This window comes from Salvelinus namaycush, chromosome 4 (assembly GCF_016432855.1).
Source record: "Salvelinus namaycush isolate Seneca chromosome 4, SaNama_1.0, whole genome shotgun sequence".
NCBI lineage: Eukaryota > Metazoa > Chordata > Actinopteri > Salmoniformes > Salmonidae > Salvelinus > Salvelinus namaycush.
Window position 1 is genome coordinate 43,615,563 of NC_052310.1, and position 15,517 is coordinate 43,631,079.

General features: G+C 42.4%; 1 protein-coding gene across 1 annotated transcript; it reads right to left on the minus strand.

The window, feature by feature from the left end:
* Positions 1–478: 478 nt before the first annotated feature.
* Positions 479–2,825, minus strand: LOC120045881 (cyclic GMP-AMP synthase-like). Its single transcript, XM_038990811.1, has 5 exons — positions 2,361–2,825; positions 2,050–2,266; positions 1,683–1,946; positions 1,221–1,320; positions 479–1,059 (listed from the first exon to the last, which is right to left on the minus strand). The coding sequence occupies exons 1-5, from the start codon at positions 2,823–2,825 to the stop codon at positions 723–725; spliced, it is 1,383 nt and encodes a 460-aa protein (XP_038846739.1). The 3' UTR covers positions 479–722.
* Positions 2,826–15,517: the final 12,692 nt, after the last annotated feature.

Genomic DNA, 15,517 nt, shown 5'->3' on the forward strand with positions numbered 1-15,517 from the left:
AGAAGAGGAAGAAGCAACTTGTAACTTCAATGCTGGAACCTCCAGTGTTCAGCCTTTTTTTGTGTTGCACATTTTTATGTTTTTTTTTAAAATTGAACAATTAATAGTGTTGTACTGAGTTTGTTTAACCTTTTACCGCAGTGGGCAAAATGTAGGGTCACACAGAGTGATTCTTGGTAGTCTTAAACAAATATACTTTGAAACAAAAGTATACACCTCAAACATAGTTATGGGCTTAAAAAAAGAAGACACCTGTATGTACCGTGTCAGATACAGAATTGAGATGTATACATTTTTTACTTTGCATCGCAATATTACACTTATATACATCACAGAAGACTGAAATATAGCAAAACCGTTTGACATAGAAACTCCAGATTTTCGTCGGGTTAACATTTTTTTTTCTTTATTAATTATTAAATTATTTAAAAAAAATATGAATAACATTCCACCCATGAGGCCTAAGAGCGACCTTTTGGTCATTGACTGCAGGAAAGGGCTACATTACCTTTTATAATTTGTTGGAGGAGCAGTTGGCTCTCAAAACTCTTCAAGTAAGATCTGAATTAAATGAAACTTCTGACTCCTCTGCTCTTCAATTCCTCCTGCCTATGCCTTTGCTTTAAGAAAAGACAACTGTATGGGACCACCACTGTACTCCACTTATGCCTTTTGGGCCTCTGGGTGAGTCACTAAGGGGAGGTGATCGAGGTAGTCCCGACTCACTTGCGGAAAATGGGGAAACCGTTGTTGCGTTCCTCCTCGATGCGCCGGGCCAGGAACTGACGGCTCTTGCGGTCATGGCCGGAGCCCAGTAGATTGTGTGTGGGGATAAAGAAGTTGGGGAGCATGCCATCTTTCAGGTGGCCCTCAAAGTCCTCCAGCAGCTGCTGGAAGCACTGTCCCAGCTGGGCCTCCTCCCAGTCGCTGTCCTGGGTCCTGGAGCAGCAGGCGTGGAGCAGGGTGGTCTTGGCGTGGTAGGAACAGAACTTGGACAGACTAGGGTTCTCTGCCTTCAGCAAGCCCAACAGGTGCTTCAGAAGCTTCAGACAGTACTTCCTGAAGCAAGAAAATGACAAGTCTAAGGCACACATGATAATACACAATTTATCAAAGGAAATGGGTTTAATGACGCGTTCATAAAATGTGTAGGAAAAATCCACTTGAACGTTATGACTACAGTATTCATGTTTGTAGTATTCATTCTATAGTAGGCTTACCTGCAGCAGCGAGTCCCACTGGCCTCGCAGCAGGTCTTCTGGGAGCCATGATTTGTTAGGATACTCTTCTCCACATGCGAGAATGAGATGCGCCATGCGTCTGTAGGTAACAGGACAAGAAAAACCATTTAGGAAACTCAGAAAAAGGACATAGCTACATGCCACTTCCCCTTTCTCCAGAAAGGGGGGGAAGCAGTGCTGAATTTTTTTTGACACCTATATGTGTCCTCTAATACAGGACTAGTAAAGGCCCTAATTTTGTGAGAAAAAATCTTTTTTCAACAATTTCAAAACATTTTTTATTCATATTTTTGTTTGGGGGGGGGGGGGTTCTGCAGGCATTCTGATCGCCCTATGCTTTCCACCTCTCATTCATGAAGAAATCTCACAAATGAAAGTGATAGTTTTATTCAAGATGTGTTAGCTTTAATAGTGTTGACTTAATGTTTACAAAACGGTTACCTCTAGCGCAGACACCTTCCCGTTCCACCGTGCCCTTTCCCTCGTACTTCGGAACGAGGTAGTACCCCTTAAACTTTTGTTCTTTCTTCACTTTGGTCCCGAGCCAGATGTCTATTTTGTCTATGCCTCCTTGGGTGAAAGTGGGCCAGCTCGAGCGGACCTCAAGCCCCAGAACAATGTCCAGTGAGATAGGGACCGTTCCCGTCCCGTTTATCAGTAAGGTCACTGCCGGGCAACCCTTCTTTTTCTTCTCCAACCCCACGTCTTGATAGAAGTATGGAAATAAGAAACATTTCATTAACAAATGTTTTGCATACATTCGCTACATTATAGGCATTTGGGAAGCGCGCGCTACAGCCGTACACACCTTTGAGTATCTTCACACACTTTTTAACCTCGTTTCTGAACTCCGTAAGCATTCCACTGGCAGATATTGTGTTGTCTTCATCTAGAAAGCGATCCAACGAGTGTTTTCCTCGTTTGAACGCCACGCTGTAAAATGCCCCATCATCCCCAAACGGCCGAATGTCCACCCGCTTGACAGGCACAGTTAACATCACGTCAAATTCGTCGGGATTAGAAATCTATATTGATCAAAAGATCGTCAAAAATTAGTGAAGCATGAAAGAGTATTGGGTCACACTGGTGATGTATGATTGAATTTAATTAATGACCCACCTTTAAATTCTCGTAGTAACTTCCAGTGCGCAGATCATTTACATCTTTGAAGCATTCTGTACACTTTTTCATGTGGTCCATTATACGCTTTACCGTGTCATTGACAATACTTGCTGATTCCGATGTCTGTTTCTTCTTAATCTTCAATTGATCAATGGTTGTAAACAGGATCTTATTCGGATTTGAGTCAACGCTGTCACCTTTTTTGACCATCCTTGATCCGATTTTAACTTCTACGCACTCCTGTGGCACAGGTGCCTTTTCCTCAGTGGTGCACTCAGGCTGCTTATATTCCTTGGTTTTCTTGGGTTTGTTTTCATCAGTGATCTGTTGCGTTTCCTCCTTAGTGTCTTTCACTGGTTCCTTTGGAGGTTGCCGGGCACTCTTGGCCCGAACCGGATTCTTGGCATGCGCTGGTTCCGGACTCTTTGCGCGCACGCTTCGTGGTTTCCCTCTGCCGCTCATTGTAGTAAGTATGATCGTGATGTGACATCGACGAGTTAAACTGTCTTCTATGCTAGCTAAATTATACTCTCTTCACTGTTTCCGTGTGATGAAAAGTGAATGTGAACACTCCCCTTTCTACATACAGAATCCGTTCATCGCCCTCTTGTGTCGAAAGCTATTGAGATGGAGTAAACAAAAGCACATGCACGCACTTGTGTCATGTATGATTGCCCTGAAATGTGCTATTGTCAGGTAAATGACGTGATAAATGCTTGTCGCTCCAAATCCCTATCTTCCATCGAGTAACTTAATGGACTTAACTTTCAGTATGATAGCGATAAATATGTAACTATTACTCTTTTACTCTTACATGAATGAACTATATTACTAAACCAGGGCAAATGACTACCCTAACCCAGTTAAACAAGTATAAGATGTCTCTTGAGATATCCATGAACCACCGAGGGGATCTTCAGGACATCATGACTGTTAAACAGTCATCTCTACCCTGGACCATAGAGACTGCTGCCCTATCAACCTGGTCTCAGAGCATTTTGTGTTATTCTGTACGTAAATCCGAGACACTCTATTTAGTGGGATATGTTACATTTTGTATGGTATGCATTAATTTGTGGATGTCCATCATCCATTTCTCAAAATATGTTATGAATTTGTATTATATGTTACGAATTTGCAAAACGTACAATATGTTACGAATGTGCAAAACTAAAGATATGTTATGAATTCGAATATGTTGTGGCTAACGTTAGCTAGGTGGCTAGATTGCTAATGCTAACGTTAGCTAGCTGGCTAACATTAGCTAGGCTAGGAGTTAGGGGTTAAGGTTAGGGTTACCCCGCTAGCAATGAGTAATTGGCCCAGAAGCGGCCCTCTTCCGGGTGACCGAAACTGATTGAATCGGCCCGGAATCGGGTGTCGGACTCGGCCCGGAATCAAAATGAATGACTGCCCAGAATTTCCGTCTACCAGAATTCAGCCGACTTTGCCAGCATCTGACAAGAATACCCCCAGAAGCGGCCTGATGCAAATTGAAATAAATATGTACAAAATTACCTGATTTAGTCATTTAAAATATTACTATTATACATTTTATACATACAAATTATACCCATCCACAAAAAAACATTTTGTGTCGGAGGAAACACCATACACCTGGTGACCGTGTCAGCGTGCAAGCGCCTAGCCCGCCACAGGAGTTGCTACAGCGCGATGGGACAAGGACATCCCGGCCGGCCAAACCTTCCCCTAACCCGGACGACGCTGGGCCAATTGTACATCGCCTCATGGGTCTCCCGGTCGCAGTCGGCACGGGTCTCGAACCAGCATCTGTAGAAACGCAGTTTGCACTGTGATGCAGTGTCTTAGACCACTGCGACGCAGTGTCTTAGACCACTGCGACGCAGTGTCTTAGACCACTGCGACGCAGTGTCTTAGACCACTGCGACGCAGTGTCTTAGACCACTGCGATGCAGTGTATTAGACCACTGCGCTACTCGGGAAGTTCCACCCACAAAGTTTTTAATGATTATCAATTGCCTTGCACAAAGTACCAAAATACTAAAATACTACACAGGACGCTTAAAGAATTTCATTTAAATGTTAATTGTATTTTTTGATCACAGAAACAATGAGGAAAAAATATGGAAAAATAAATAAATAATGAAATGTTAATTATATAAAGCAGCCCGTGTAATGATCTGCCAGAGAGTAGCCCCAATCGGTCCGAGCCCCAAGTAATAGATTTGGACCGGATAACTCACACCGGAATTGGCCCGAGCACCAAGTAATATATACATTTGGGACAGATAACTCTCACCGGAATCGGTCCGAGCCCCAAGTAATAGATTTGGGCCAGATAACTCGCACCGGAATTGGCCCGAGCACCAAGTAATATATACATTTGGGCCAGAAAACTCACACCGGAAGCGGCCCGAGCATCCTAGCCATAAGTAATACTGCGGGCCACATGACATCGGCCGAGTCTGACTCTCAGCCGAGTGCCCCGACTCAGCCGGAATCGGCCCAGATCCACTGTGCTAGCTGGGTAAGGTTAGGAGTTAGGTTAAACGGTTAAGGTTAGAGTTAGCTAAAATAGTTAAGGTTAGGGTAAGGGTTAGCAAACATTCTAAGTAGTTACAAAGTAGCTAAAAAGTAGCAATTAGTTGAAAGGTTGCTAATTAGCTAAAATGCTCAAGTTGGCCAAGATGATATTCGAACACGCAACCTTTGGGTTGCTAGAAGTTCGCATTATATGCCTATCCATCCACCATGACCAACCACCCTCCTTTTGTTTTTGCCTTAAATAATGTTCTGTCTTATGTAACCATACCAAACTTAACATATCATACTAATTTGAGTGTCCCGGATTACCTTTAATGTTACTTCTAGTCCACAGGAGGTTGGTGGCACCTTAATTGGGCAGGACGGGCACGTGGTAATGGCTGGTGTTTAACCTCACTAGGGTACGTGGGACGCTAGCGTCCCACCTGGCCAACATCCAGTGAAATTGCAGAGCGGCAAATTCAAAAACAGAAATACTCATTATAAAAATTCATAAAACATACAAGTGTCATACATTGGTTTAAAGACTAACTTCTTGTTAATCCAACCATGGTGTCATGTTTCAAAAAGGCTTTACGGCGAAAGCATACCATGCGATTATCTGAGAACAGCGCCCAGCAGACAAATCATTACAAACAGTTACCAGCCAAGTAGAGGAGTTACACAAGTCAGAAATAGCGATAAAATTAATCACTTACCTTTGATGATCTTCATATGGTTGCACTCACAAGACTCCCATTTACTCAATAAATGTTTGTTTTGTTCGATAAAGTCCCTGTTTATATCCAAAAACCTCAGTTTTGTTTGCGTGTTTTGTTCAGTAATCCACAGGCTCAAACGCAGTCACAACAGGCAGACGAAAAATCCAAATAGTATCCGTAAAGTTCGTAGAAACATGTCAAACAATGTTTGTAATCAATCCTCAGGTTGTGTTTAGCCTAAATAATCGATAATATTTCAACCGGACAATAACGTCGTCAATATAAAAGGTAAACAAGAAAGGAGGTCGTGCGCATGAAAAACCTCTGGGACACTGTAGGGTCCACTCATTTAGAGTGGTCTTACTCTCTCATTTTTCAGAATACAAGCCTGAAACAATTTCTAAAGACTGTTGACATCTAGTGGAAGCAATAGGATGTGCAATTTGAGGCCTAAGTCAATGAATACTGTAATGGCATTCAATAGAAAACTACAAACCTAAAAAAATCCCACTTCCTGGATGGATTTTTCTCAGGTTTTTACCTGCCAAATCAGTTCTGTTATACTCACAGACATTATTCTAACAGTTTTGGAAACTTTAGAGTGTTTTCTATCTAAATCTACCAATTATATGCATATCCTAGCATATTAATGCCATTTGCATTCACTGTTTCAGCCATTATTATGAGCCGTCCTCCCCTCAGCAGCCTCCACTGTTCTAGTCTATAAGAACATGCTGTCCTATAGACAGTGAGCTTCAAAGGTATTGGGACAGTCAATGACACATCTTTTTTTTTTTTGTCTCTGTACTCAGGCACTTTGGCTCATTCTATATAACTACTGCTGTATACACCTTTTCTATTCATATAGGGGAGAGTGGGGTATGTTGAGCCATTTTTTACATTCAGCATCACTACATCAAAGGAAATATAGTATTCTTTCTAACAAAGATATCTACCTATATTTCAGAATGTTGTGAATCCTTGGAAATAATCAGAATTTATGCAAACATAACAGCTTTGAAAAGATAGCTTGTCCAAAAAAAAGTGGTCTCTTGGCACAACTTACCCCAGGTGGGGTAAGTTGAGCATAGGGACAGGTTAAATTGAGCAGCCTTGGGATAAGTGGGTGATGGTGTCCTGTGACAGTGGGCGATGGTGCAGGTACAATGGCAAGAAAAAGTATGTGAACCCTTTGGAATTACCTGGATTTCTGCATAAATTATTCATCAAATTTGATCTGATCTTCATCTAAGTCACAATAATAGACAAACAGTGTGCTTAAACTAATGACACACAAATTGTTGTATTTTTCTTGTCTATATTGAATACATAATTTAAACATTCACAGTGTAGGTTGGAAAAAGTATGTGAACACCTAAGCTAATTGGAGTCAGGAATCAGCTAACCTGGAGTCCAATCAATGAGACGAGATTGGAGATGTTGGTTAGAGCTGCCCTGCCCTATACAAAACACTCAACATTTGAGTTTGCTATTCACAAGAAGCATTACCCGATGTGAACCATGCCTCGAACAAAAGAGATCTCAGGAGACCTCATTTTAATTAAGAATTGTTGACTTGCATAAAGCTGGAAAGGGTTACAAAAGTATCTCTAAAAGCCTTGATGTTCATCAGTCCACAGTAAGACAAACTGTCTCTAAATGGAGAAAGTTCAGCACTGTTGCTACTCACCCCTCTCCCTGCAAAGATGACTGCAAGAGCACAGTGCAGAATGCTCAATGAGGTTAAGAAGAATCCTAGAGTGTCAGCTAAAGACTTACAGACATCTCTGGAACATGCTAACATCTCTGTTGACGAGTCTACGATACGTTAAACACTAAACAAGAATGGTGTCCATGGGAGGACACCACAGAAGAAGCCACTGCTGTCCAAAAGAAACATTGCTGCACATCTGAAGTTCGCAAAAGAGCACCTGGATGTTCCACAGTGCTTCTGGCAAAATATTCTGTGGACAGATAAAACTAAAGTTGAGTTGTTTGGAAGGAACACACAACACTATGTGTGGAGAAAAAAAAGCACAGCACACCAACATCAAAACCTCATCCCAACTGTAAAGTATGGTGGAGGGAGCATCATGGTTTGGGGCTGCTTCGCTGAATTCCCAATTTTATCAAGACATTTTGCAGGAGAATGTAAGGCTATCTGTCCACCAATTGAAGCTCAACAGAAGTTGGGTTATGCAACAGGACAACAGCCCAAAACACAGAAGTAAATCACCAACAGAATGGCTTCAACAGAAGAAAATAACCTTTTGGAGTGGCCCAGTCAGAGTCCTGACCTCAACCCGATTTAAAATGCTGTGGCATGACCTCAAGAGAGCGGTCCACACCAGACATCCTAAGAATATTGCTGAACTGAAACAGTTTTGTAAAGATGAATGGTCCAAAATTCCTCCTGACCGCTGTGCAGCTCTGATCCACAACTACAGAAAACTTTGGTTGAGGTTATTGCTGCCAAAGGAGGGTTAACCAGTTATTAAATCCAAGGGTTCACATACTTTCCCCACCCTACACTGTGAATGTTACACGGGGTGTTCAATAAAGACATGAAAACGTATAATTGTTTGTGTGTCATTAGTTTAAGCAGACTGTGTTTCTCTATTATTGTGACTTAGATGAAGATCAGATCAAATTTTATGACCAATTTATGCAGAAATCCAGGTAATTCCAAAGGGTTCGCATACTTTTTCTTGCCACTGTAGGTCAACGTTTAATTAATGGAATGGGGGTGTGGTATATTGTATATCTTAAATTTATGCCTACATTCAGATATACAATGCCTTCAGACTTTTTCCCCATTTTGTTGTGTTATAGCCTAAATTTAAAATGCATTAAATGTAGATCTTTTTTTGTCACTGGCCTAGACACAATGGCCCATAATGCCAGTGGAATTCTGTTTTTCGAAATCTTTACAAATTCATAAAAAATGAAAAGTTGAAATGTCTTGAGTCAGTACTTATTCATCCCCTTTGTTATGGCCAGCCTAAATAACTTCAAGAGTAAAAATGTGTTTAACAAGTCCAATAGTAAGTTGCATGGTCTCACTCTGTGTGCAATAATAGTGTTTAACATGATTTTTAATGACTACCTCACCTCTGTACCCCACACATTCAGTTAGCTGTAAGTTCCCTCAGTCGAGCAGTGAATTTCAAACACAGATTCAACCACAAAGACCAGGTAGGTTTTCCAGTGCTTCGCAAAGAAGGGCACCTATTGGTCAGTAGATGGGTAAAAAAAAAAAAATCTGATATTGAATATCCCTTTGAGCATGGTGAAGTTATTAATTACACTTTGGATAGTGTATTAATACACCCAGTCACTACAACGATACAGGCGTCCTTCCTAACACAGTTGCCGGAAAGGAAGGAAACCGCTCAGGGATTTCACCATGAGGCCAATGGTGATTTTAAAACAGTACAAAGTTGAATTGCTGTGATAGGAGAAACTGAGAATGGATGAAAAACATTGTAGTTACTCCACAATACTATCCTAATTGACAGAGTGAAAAGAAGGTAACCCGTACAGAATACAAATATTCCAAAACATGCATCCTGTTGGCAACAAGGCACTAAGCTAATACTGCAAAAAATGTGGCAAAGCAATTCACTTTTTGTCCTGAATACAACTTGTTGTGTTTGGGACAAATCCAATACAACACATTACGGAGTACCACTCTCCATATTTTCAAGCAAAACGGTAGCTGCATCATGTTAGGTATGTTTGTAATTGTTAAGGACTGGGGAGTTTTTCAGGATAAAAAAATGTATGGAATGGAGCTAAGCACAGGCAAAATCCTAGAGGAAAACCTGTCTCAGTTTGCTTTCCACCACACTGGGAGATGAATTCACCTTTCAGCAAGACAATAACCTAAAACACAATGCCAAATCTACACTGGAGTTGCTTACCAAGAAGACAATGATTGTTTCTGAGTGGCCGAGTTACAGTTTTGACTGAAATCTGCTGCTAAAGCCACTTTCTACCACTCTAAATTCCAAGCATCTGCCTCTAACCCTAGGAAGCTCTTTGCCACCTTTTCCTCCCTCCTGAATCCTCCTCCCCCTCCCCCCTCCTCCTCCCTCTCTGCGGATGACTTCGTCAACCATTTTGAAAAGAAGGTCGACGACATCCGTTCCTCGTTTGCTAAGTCAAACGACACCGCTGGTTCTGCTCACCCTGCCCTACCCTGTGCTTTGACCTCTTTCTCCCCTCTCTCTCCAGATGAAATCTCGCGTCTTGTGACGGCCGGCCGCCCAACAACCTGCCCGCTTGACCCTATCCCCTCCTCTCTTCTCCAGGCCATTTCCGGAGACCTTCTCCCTTACCTCACCTCGCTCATCAACTCATCCTTGACCGCTGGCTACGTCCCTTCCGCCTTCAAGAGAGCGAGAGTTGCACCCCTGCTGAAAAAACCTACACTCGATCCCTCCGATGTCAACAACTACAGACCAGTATCCCTTCTTTCTTTTCTCTCCAAAACTCTTGAACGTGCCGTCCTTGGCCAGCTCTCCTGCTATCTCTCTCAGAATGACCTTCTTGATCCAAATCAGTCAGGTTTCAAGACTAGTCATTCAACTGAGACTGCTCTTCTCTGTGTCACGGAGGCGCTCCGCACTGCTAAAGCTAACTCTCTCTCCTCTGCTCTCATCCTTCTAGACCTATCGGCTGCCTTTGATACAGTGAACCATCAGATCCTCCTCTCCACCCTCTCCGAGTTGGGCATCTCCGGCGCGGCCCACGCTTGGATTGCGTCCTACCTGACAGGTCGCTCCTACCAGGTGGCGTGGCGAGAATCTGTCTCCGCACCACGTGCTCTCACCACTGGTGTCCCCCAGGGCTCTGTTCTAGGCCCTCTCCTATTCTCGCTATACACCAAGTCACTTGGCTCTGTCATATCCTCACATGGTCTCTCCTATCATTGCTATGCAGACGACACACAATTAATCTTCTCCTTTCCCCCTTCTGATAACCAGGTGGCGAATCGCATCTCTGCATGTCTGGCAGACATATCAGTGTGGATGACGGATCACCACCTCAAGCTGAACCTCGGCAAGACGGAGCTGCTCTTCCTCCCGGGGAAGGACTGCCCGTTCCATGATCTCGCCATCACGGTTGACAACTCCATTGTGTCCTCCTCCCAGAGTGCTAAGAACCTTGGCGTGATCCTGGACAACACGCTGTCGTTCTCAACTAACATCAAGGCGGTGACCCGTTCCTGTAGGTTCATGCTCTACAACATTCGCAGAGTACGACCCTGCCTCACACAGGAAGCGGCGCAGGTCCTAATCCAGGCACTTGTCATCTCCCGTCTGGACTACTGCAACTCGCTGTTGGCTGGGCTCCCTGCCTGTGCCATTAAACCCCTACAACTCATCCAGAACGCCGCAGCCCGTCTGGTGTTCAACCTTCCCAAGTTCTCTCACGTCACCCCGCTCCTCCGCTCTCTCCACTGGCTTCCAGTTGAAGCTCGCATCCGCTACAAGACCATGGTGCTTGCCTACGGAGCTGTGAGGGGAACGGCACCTCCGTACCTTCAGGCTCTGATCAGGCCCTACACCCAAACAAGGGCACTGCGTTCATCCACCTCTGGCCTGCTCGCCTCCCTACCTCTGAGGAAGTACAGCTCCCGCTCAGCCCAGTCAAAACTGTTCGCTGCTCTGGCACCCCAATGGTGGAACAAACTCCCCCACGACGCCAGGTCAGCGGAGTCAATCACCACCTTCCGGAAACAACTGAAACACCACCTCTTTAAGGAATACCTAGGATAGGATAAAGTAATCCTTCTAACCCCCCCCTCCCCCTTAAAAGAGTTAGATGCACTATTGTAAAGTGGTTGTTCCACTGGATATCATAAGGTGAATGCACCAACTTGTAAGTCGCTCTGGATAAGAGCGTCTGCTAAATGACTTAAATGTAAATGTAAATGTAAATCTATGGCAAGACCTGAAAATGGTTGTCTAGCACTGATCAACAACCAATTCTACAAAGCTTGAAGAATTTTGAAAATAATAATGGGAAAATGTTGCACATTTGTGGAAAGCTCTAAGAGACTTACCCAGAAAGACTTGCAGTTGTAATCTCTTTCAAAAGTGCTTCTACAAAGTATTGACTCAGGGGTGTGAATACGTACAGTATGTAAATTAGATATTTTTGTATTTCATTTTCAATAAATGTGCTAAAATGTCTAAAAACATGTTTTCACTTTGTCATTATGGGGTATGGTGTGTAGATGGGTGAGATTGTTTTAAATCGATTTTGAATTCAGGCTGTAACACAAAAAATGGTGAAGTAAGTCAAGGGTTATGAATACTTTCTGAAGGCACTGTAGATCTCTCTGTTCAATATCACTTACCCTTCTATTTCTTGACCAGTTGTCTGGGACAGGGATGTTGTATCAATGTGTCAATTTGTAGTTTAGTTCTCTGCATTTGAGGCTACTAAAGCGCATTAAACTGGTCTGAAGATTCTTGATACCTTTAGCAAGCGCAGCCTCCATGTCATCAGATTAAACTGTGTGTGCCTCTGCTACTCTATCATAGCCTCTCTTTCGCACAGATACTCCTTCCTTTTTGTCAATGTACCATTTCTGTGTCATTCAGTCTATTTTTTCATCCCTTGCTGCTGCTCGATTGGACTTCTTCCCTTCTCTCACTTCCTTGACTGCTCTCTCAAGAACCTCATGATGTTTGTATACAAGGGGCATGATGATGTCTGCTTTGTAACAATAAAAATGCACTTGAGTTCATATGCATGACACATTGCGAAAATACCATGCATATTACTCATAAAATGGACTAAATGTACTCATAATTTGTATGGGGTATGGTGGCCATTGGCTCAATTTACCCCATGGCGATTGGCTCAACCTACCCGTAGGCAAAAACACATGAATATATTAGCCCACACAGCTACAAGGATGCACTTTCATGCTGGGTTAAGGAACTCATATTGTAGCTTATAGAGACCCCAACTGATGTATAAAACAATCTTAAAAATATGTACTTTGTTTTAGATACGAGCATGAAACCTAAACAGTGCCTTGCAAAAGTATTCATCCCCCTTTGCGTTTTTACAATTTTTATTTGGATTTCATGTCATTGACATACACAAAAAAGTCCAAATAGGTGAAGTGAAATGGTAAAAAATATCTTGTTTCCAAATATATATATATTTTTTAAACGGAAAAGTGGTGCGTGCATATGTATTACCCCCTTTTCTATGAACCCCTTAAATAAGATCTGGTGCAACCAATTACATTCAGAAGTCACGTAATTAGTTAAATAAAGTTCACCTGTGTGTAGTCTAAGTGTCACATGATTTGTCACATGATCTCAGTATATATACACCTGTTCTGAAAGGCCCCAGAGTCTGCCACACCACTAAGCAAGGGGCACCACCAAGCTAGCGGCACCATGAAGACCAAGGAGCTCTCCAAACAGGTCAGGGACAAAGTTGTGGAGAAGTACAGACCAGGGTTGGGTTATAAAAAATATCTGAAATTTTGAACATCCCACGGAGCACCATTAAATCCATTATAAAAAATGGAAAGAATATGGCACTACAACAAACCTGCCAAGAGAGGGCTGCCAACCAAAACTCACAGACCAGGCAAGGAGGGCATTTATCAGGCACCAAAGATAACACTGAAGGAGCTGCAAAGCTCCACAGCAGAGATTGGAGTATCTGTCCATAGGACCACTTTAAGCCGTACACTCCACAGAGATGGGCTTTACGGAAGAGGAGACAGAAAAAAAGCCATTGCTTAAAGAAAAAAATAAGCAAACACGTTTGGTGTTCGCCAAAAGGCATGTGGGAGACTCCCCAAACATATGGAAGAAGGTACTCTGGTCAGATATGACTAAAATTGAGCTTTTTGGTCATCAAGGAAAACGCTATGTCTGACGCAAACCCAACACCTCTCATCACCCCGAGAACATCATCCTCACAGTGAAGCATGGTGGTGGCAGCATCATGCTGTGGGGATGTTTTTCCATCGGCAGGGACTGGGAAACTGGTCAGAATTGAAGGAATGATGGATGGCGCTAAATACATGGAAATGTTTGAGGGAAACCTGTTTCAGTCTTCCAGAGATTTGAGACTGGGACAGAGGTTCACCTTCCAGCAAGACAATGGCCCTAAGGATACTGCTAAAGCAACACTTGAGTGGTTTAAGGGGAAACATTTAAATGTCTTGGAATGGCCGAGTCAAAGCCCAGACCTCAATCCAATTGAGAATCTGTGGTATGACTTAAAGATTGCTGTACACCAGCGGAACCCATCCAACTTGAAGGAGCTGGAGCAGTTTTGCCTTGAAGAATGGGCAAAAATCCCAGTGGCTAGATGTGCCAAGCTTATAGAGACATAGCCCAAGAGACTTACAGCTGTAATTGGTGCAAAAGGTGGCTCTACAAAGTATTGACTTTGGGGGAGTGAATAGTTATGCACGCTCAAGTTCTCAGTCTTTTTGTCTTATTTCTTGTTTGTTTCACAATAAAAAATATTTTGCATCTTCAAAGTGGTTGGCATGTTGTGTAAATCAAATGATACAAACCCCCCAAAAATCTATTTTAATTCCAGGTTGCAAGGCAACAAAATAGGACAAATGCCAAGGGGGTGAATACTTTTGCAAGCCACTGTAACACAATACATTTATTTGACTGTGAAAATCAGTGTTTTGGACCTAACTTGCTTACCACTTTTCCCAAGTGGTTTCTTCCTTCAGACACCATGTATATGGCGTCGCTATTGTTATCTTACTGCTTCTGTTTAATTATTTTTTTACTTTAATTTTCAATTTTTTACTTATCTTTTTTTACTTAACAATATTTTTTTCTTAAAACATTGTTGGTTAAGGGCTTGTAAGCAAGCATTTCACTGTAAGGTCTTTTATTCAGCATGTGACATGTGACAAATCAAATTTGATTTGAAGATGACATCTTCCTTAATATTTGGTCAAGATTCATTTTGTGTTTCCTAGAAAAAGGTCGTGGCTCAAGTAACCCTTCGGCTCAAATTACTTCACTCCCCTACTGTCCATTCTGTCTATACACACCATTCAGATACATTCTGTATATATTTACATTCTGGTTCTGACATTCCACGTTCTGATATTGCTCAACCTGATGTCTTCATTTATTTTTTATTATGTGTGTATTGTTATTGTATTGCTAGATATTGCTGCGTTGTCGGAGCGAGAAACAAGCATTTCGTGCATCTGCAAAAACTGTGTACGTGAACATTCTGGTTGGTTGAAACATCTTTAATGTCATGAACAGGGCTTCTGCCATCTTGAACAGAGTAAGATGCAACAGCTTCTGCCAATTAAAACGTTTTCCAGTGCAAAGTTAACAAAATGCCAATTAAAAGTGCTTGGAGAGTCAACAATTGGTCTGCTCAGTATGCCTAGAGTGAGACAAATGTAAAATGTTTAGCTTTTTTGTTTACTTTAAAGCTATAATACAACATACACTTAACTTTTCTCAAATGTTCTACTTATAAGAGTTTTAAGTTGTATTACCATAGGCTGCTATAAAGCACCAGGTAGTTTACAAACACTAAAAGCAAGACAACAGACTGCGTGAAGAGTGAGTTATAACCGCGCCCCTCTATGGTTAAAATATCTCACACACGGGAGACATGGCCATTCACTTATTTAACAGTACACGTTTAAAACTAGCAATGTGCTATTACAACGTAAATACATATGAATCTAACCACTTTGAAATGGGAGTAAGAACAAACACTGTCTTAAGGACTAGGCTTTCTTTTTTCTTTCCTTCTGATACTTTTGCGATGCATTGTGATTATTAACCAGTCCTTGACTATGGAGTTGAAGCAGCCAATAGGGGGGTGGGGTTGGGTGACCACTGTCCTGCCATGGGTGACTCTGGAGTCGGCAGCGCAGCACAACAT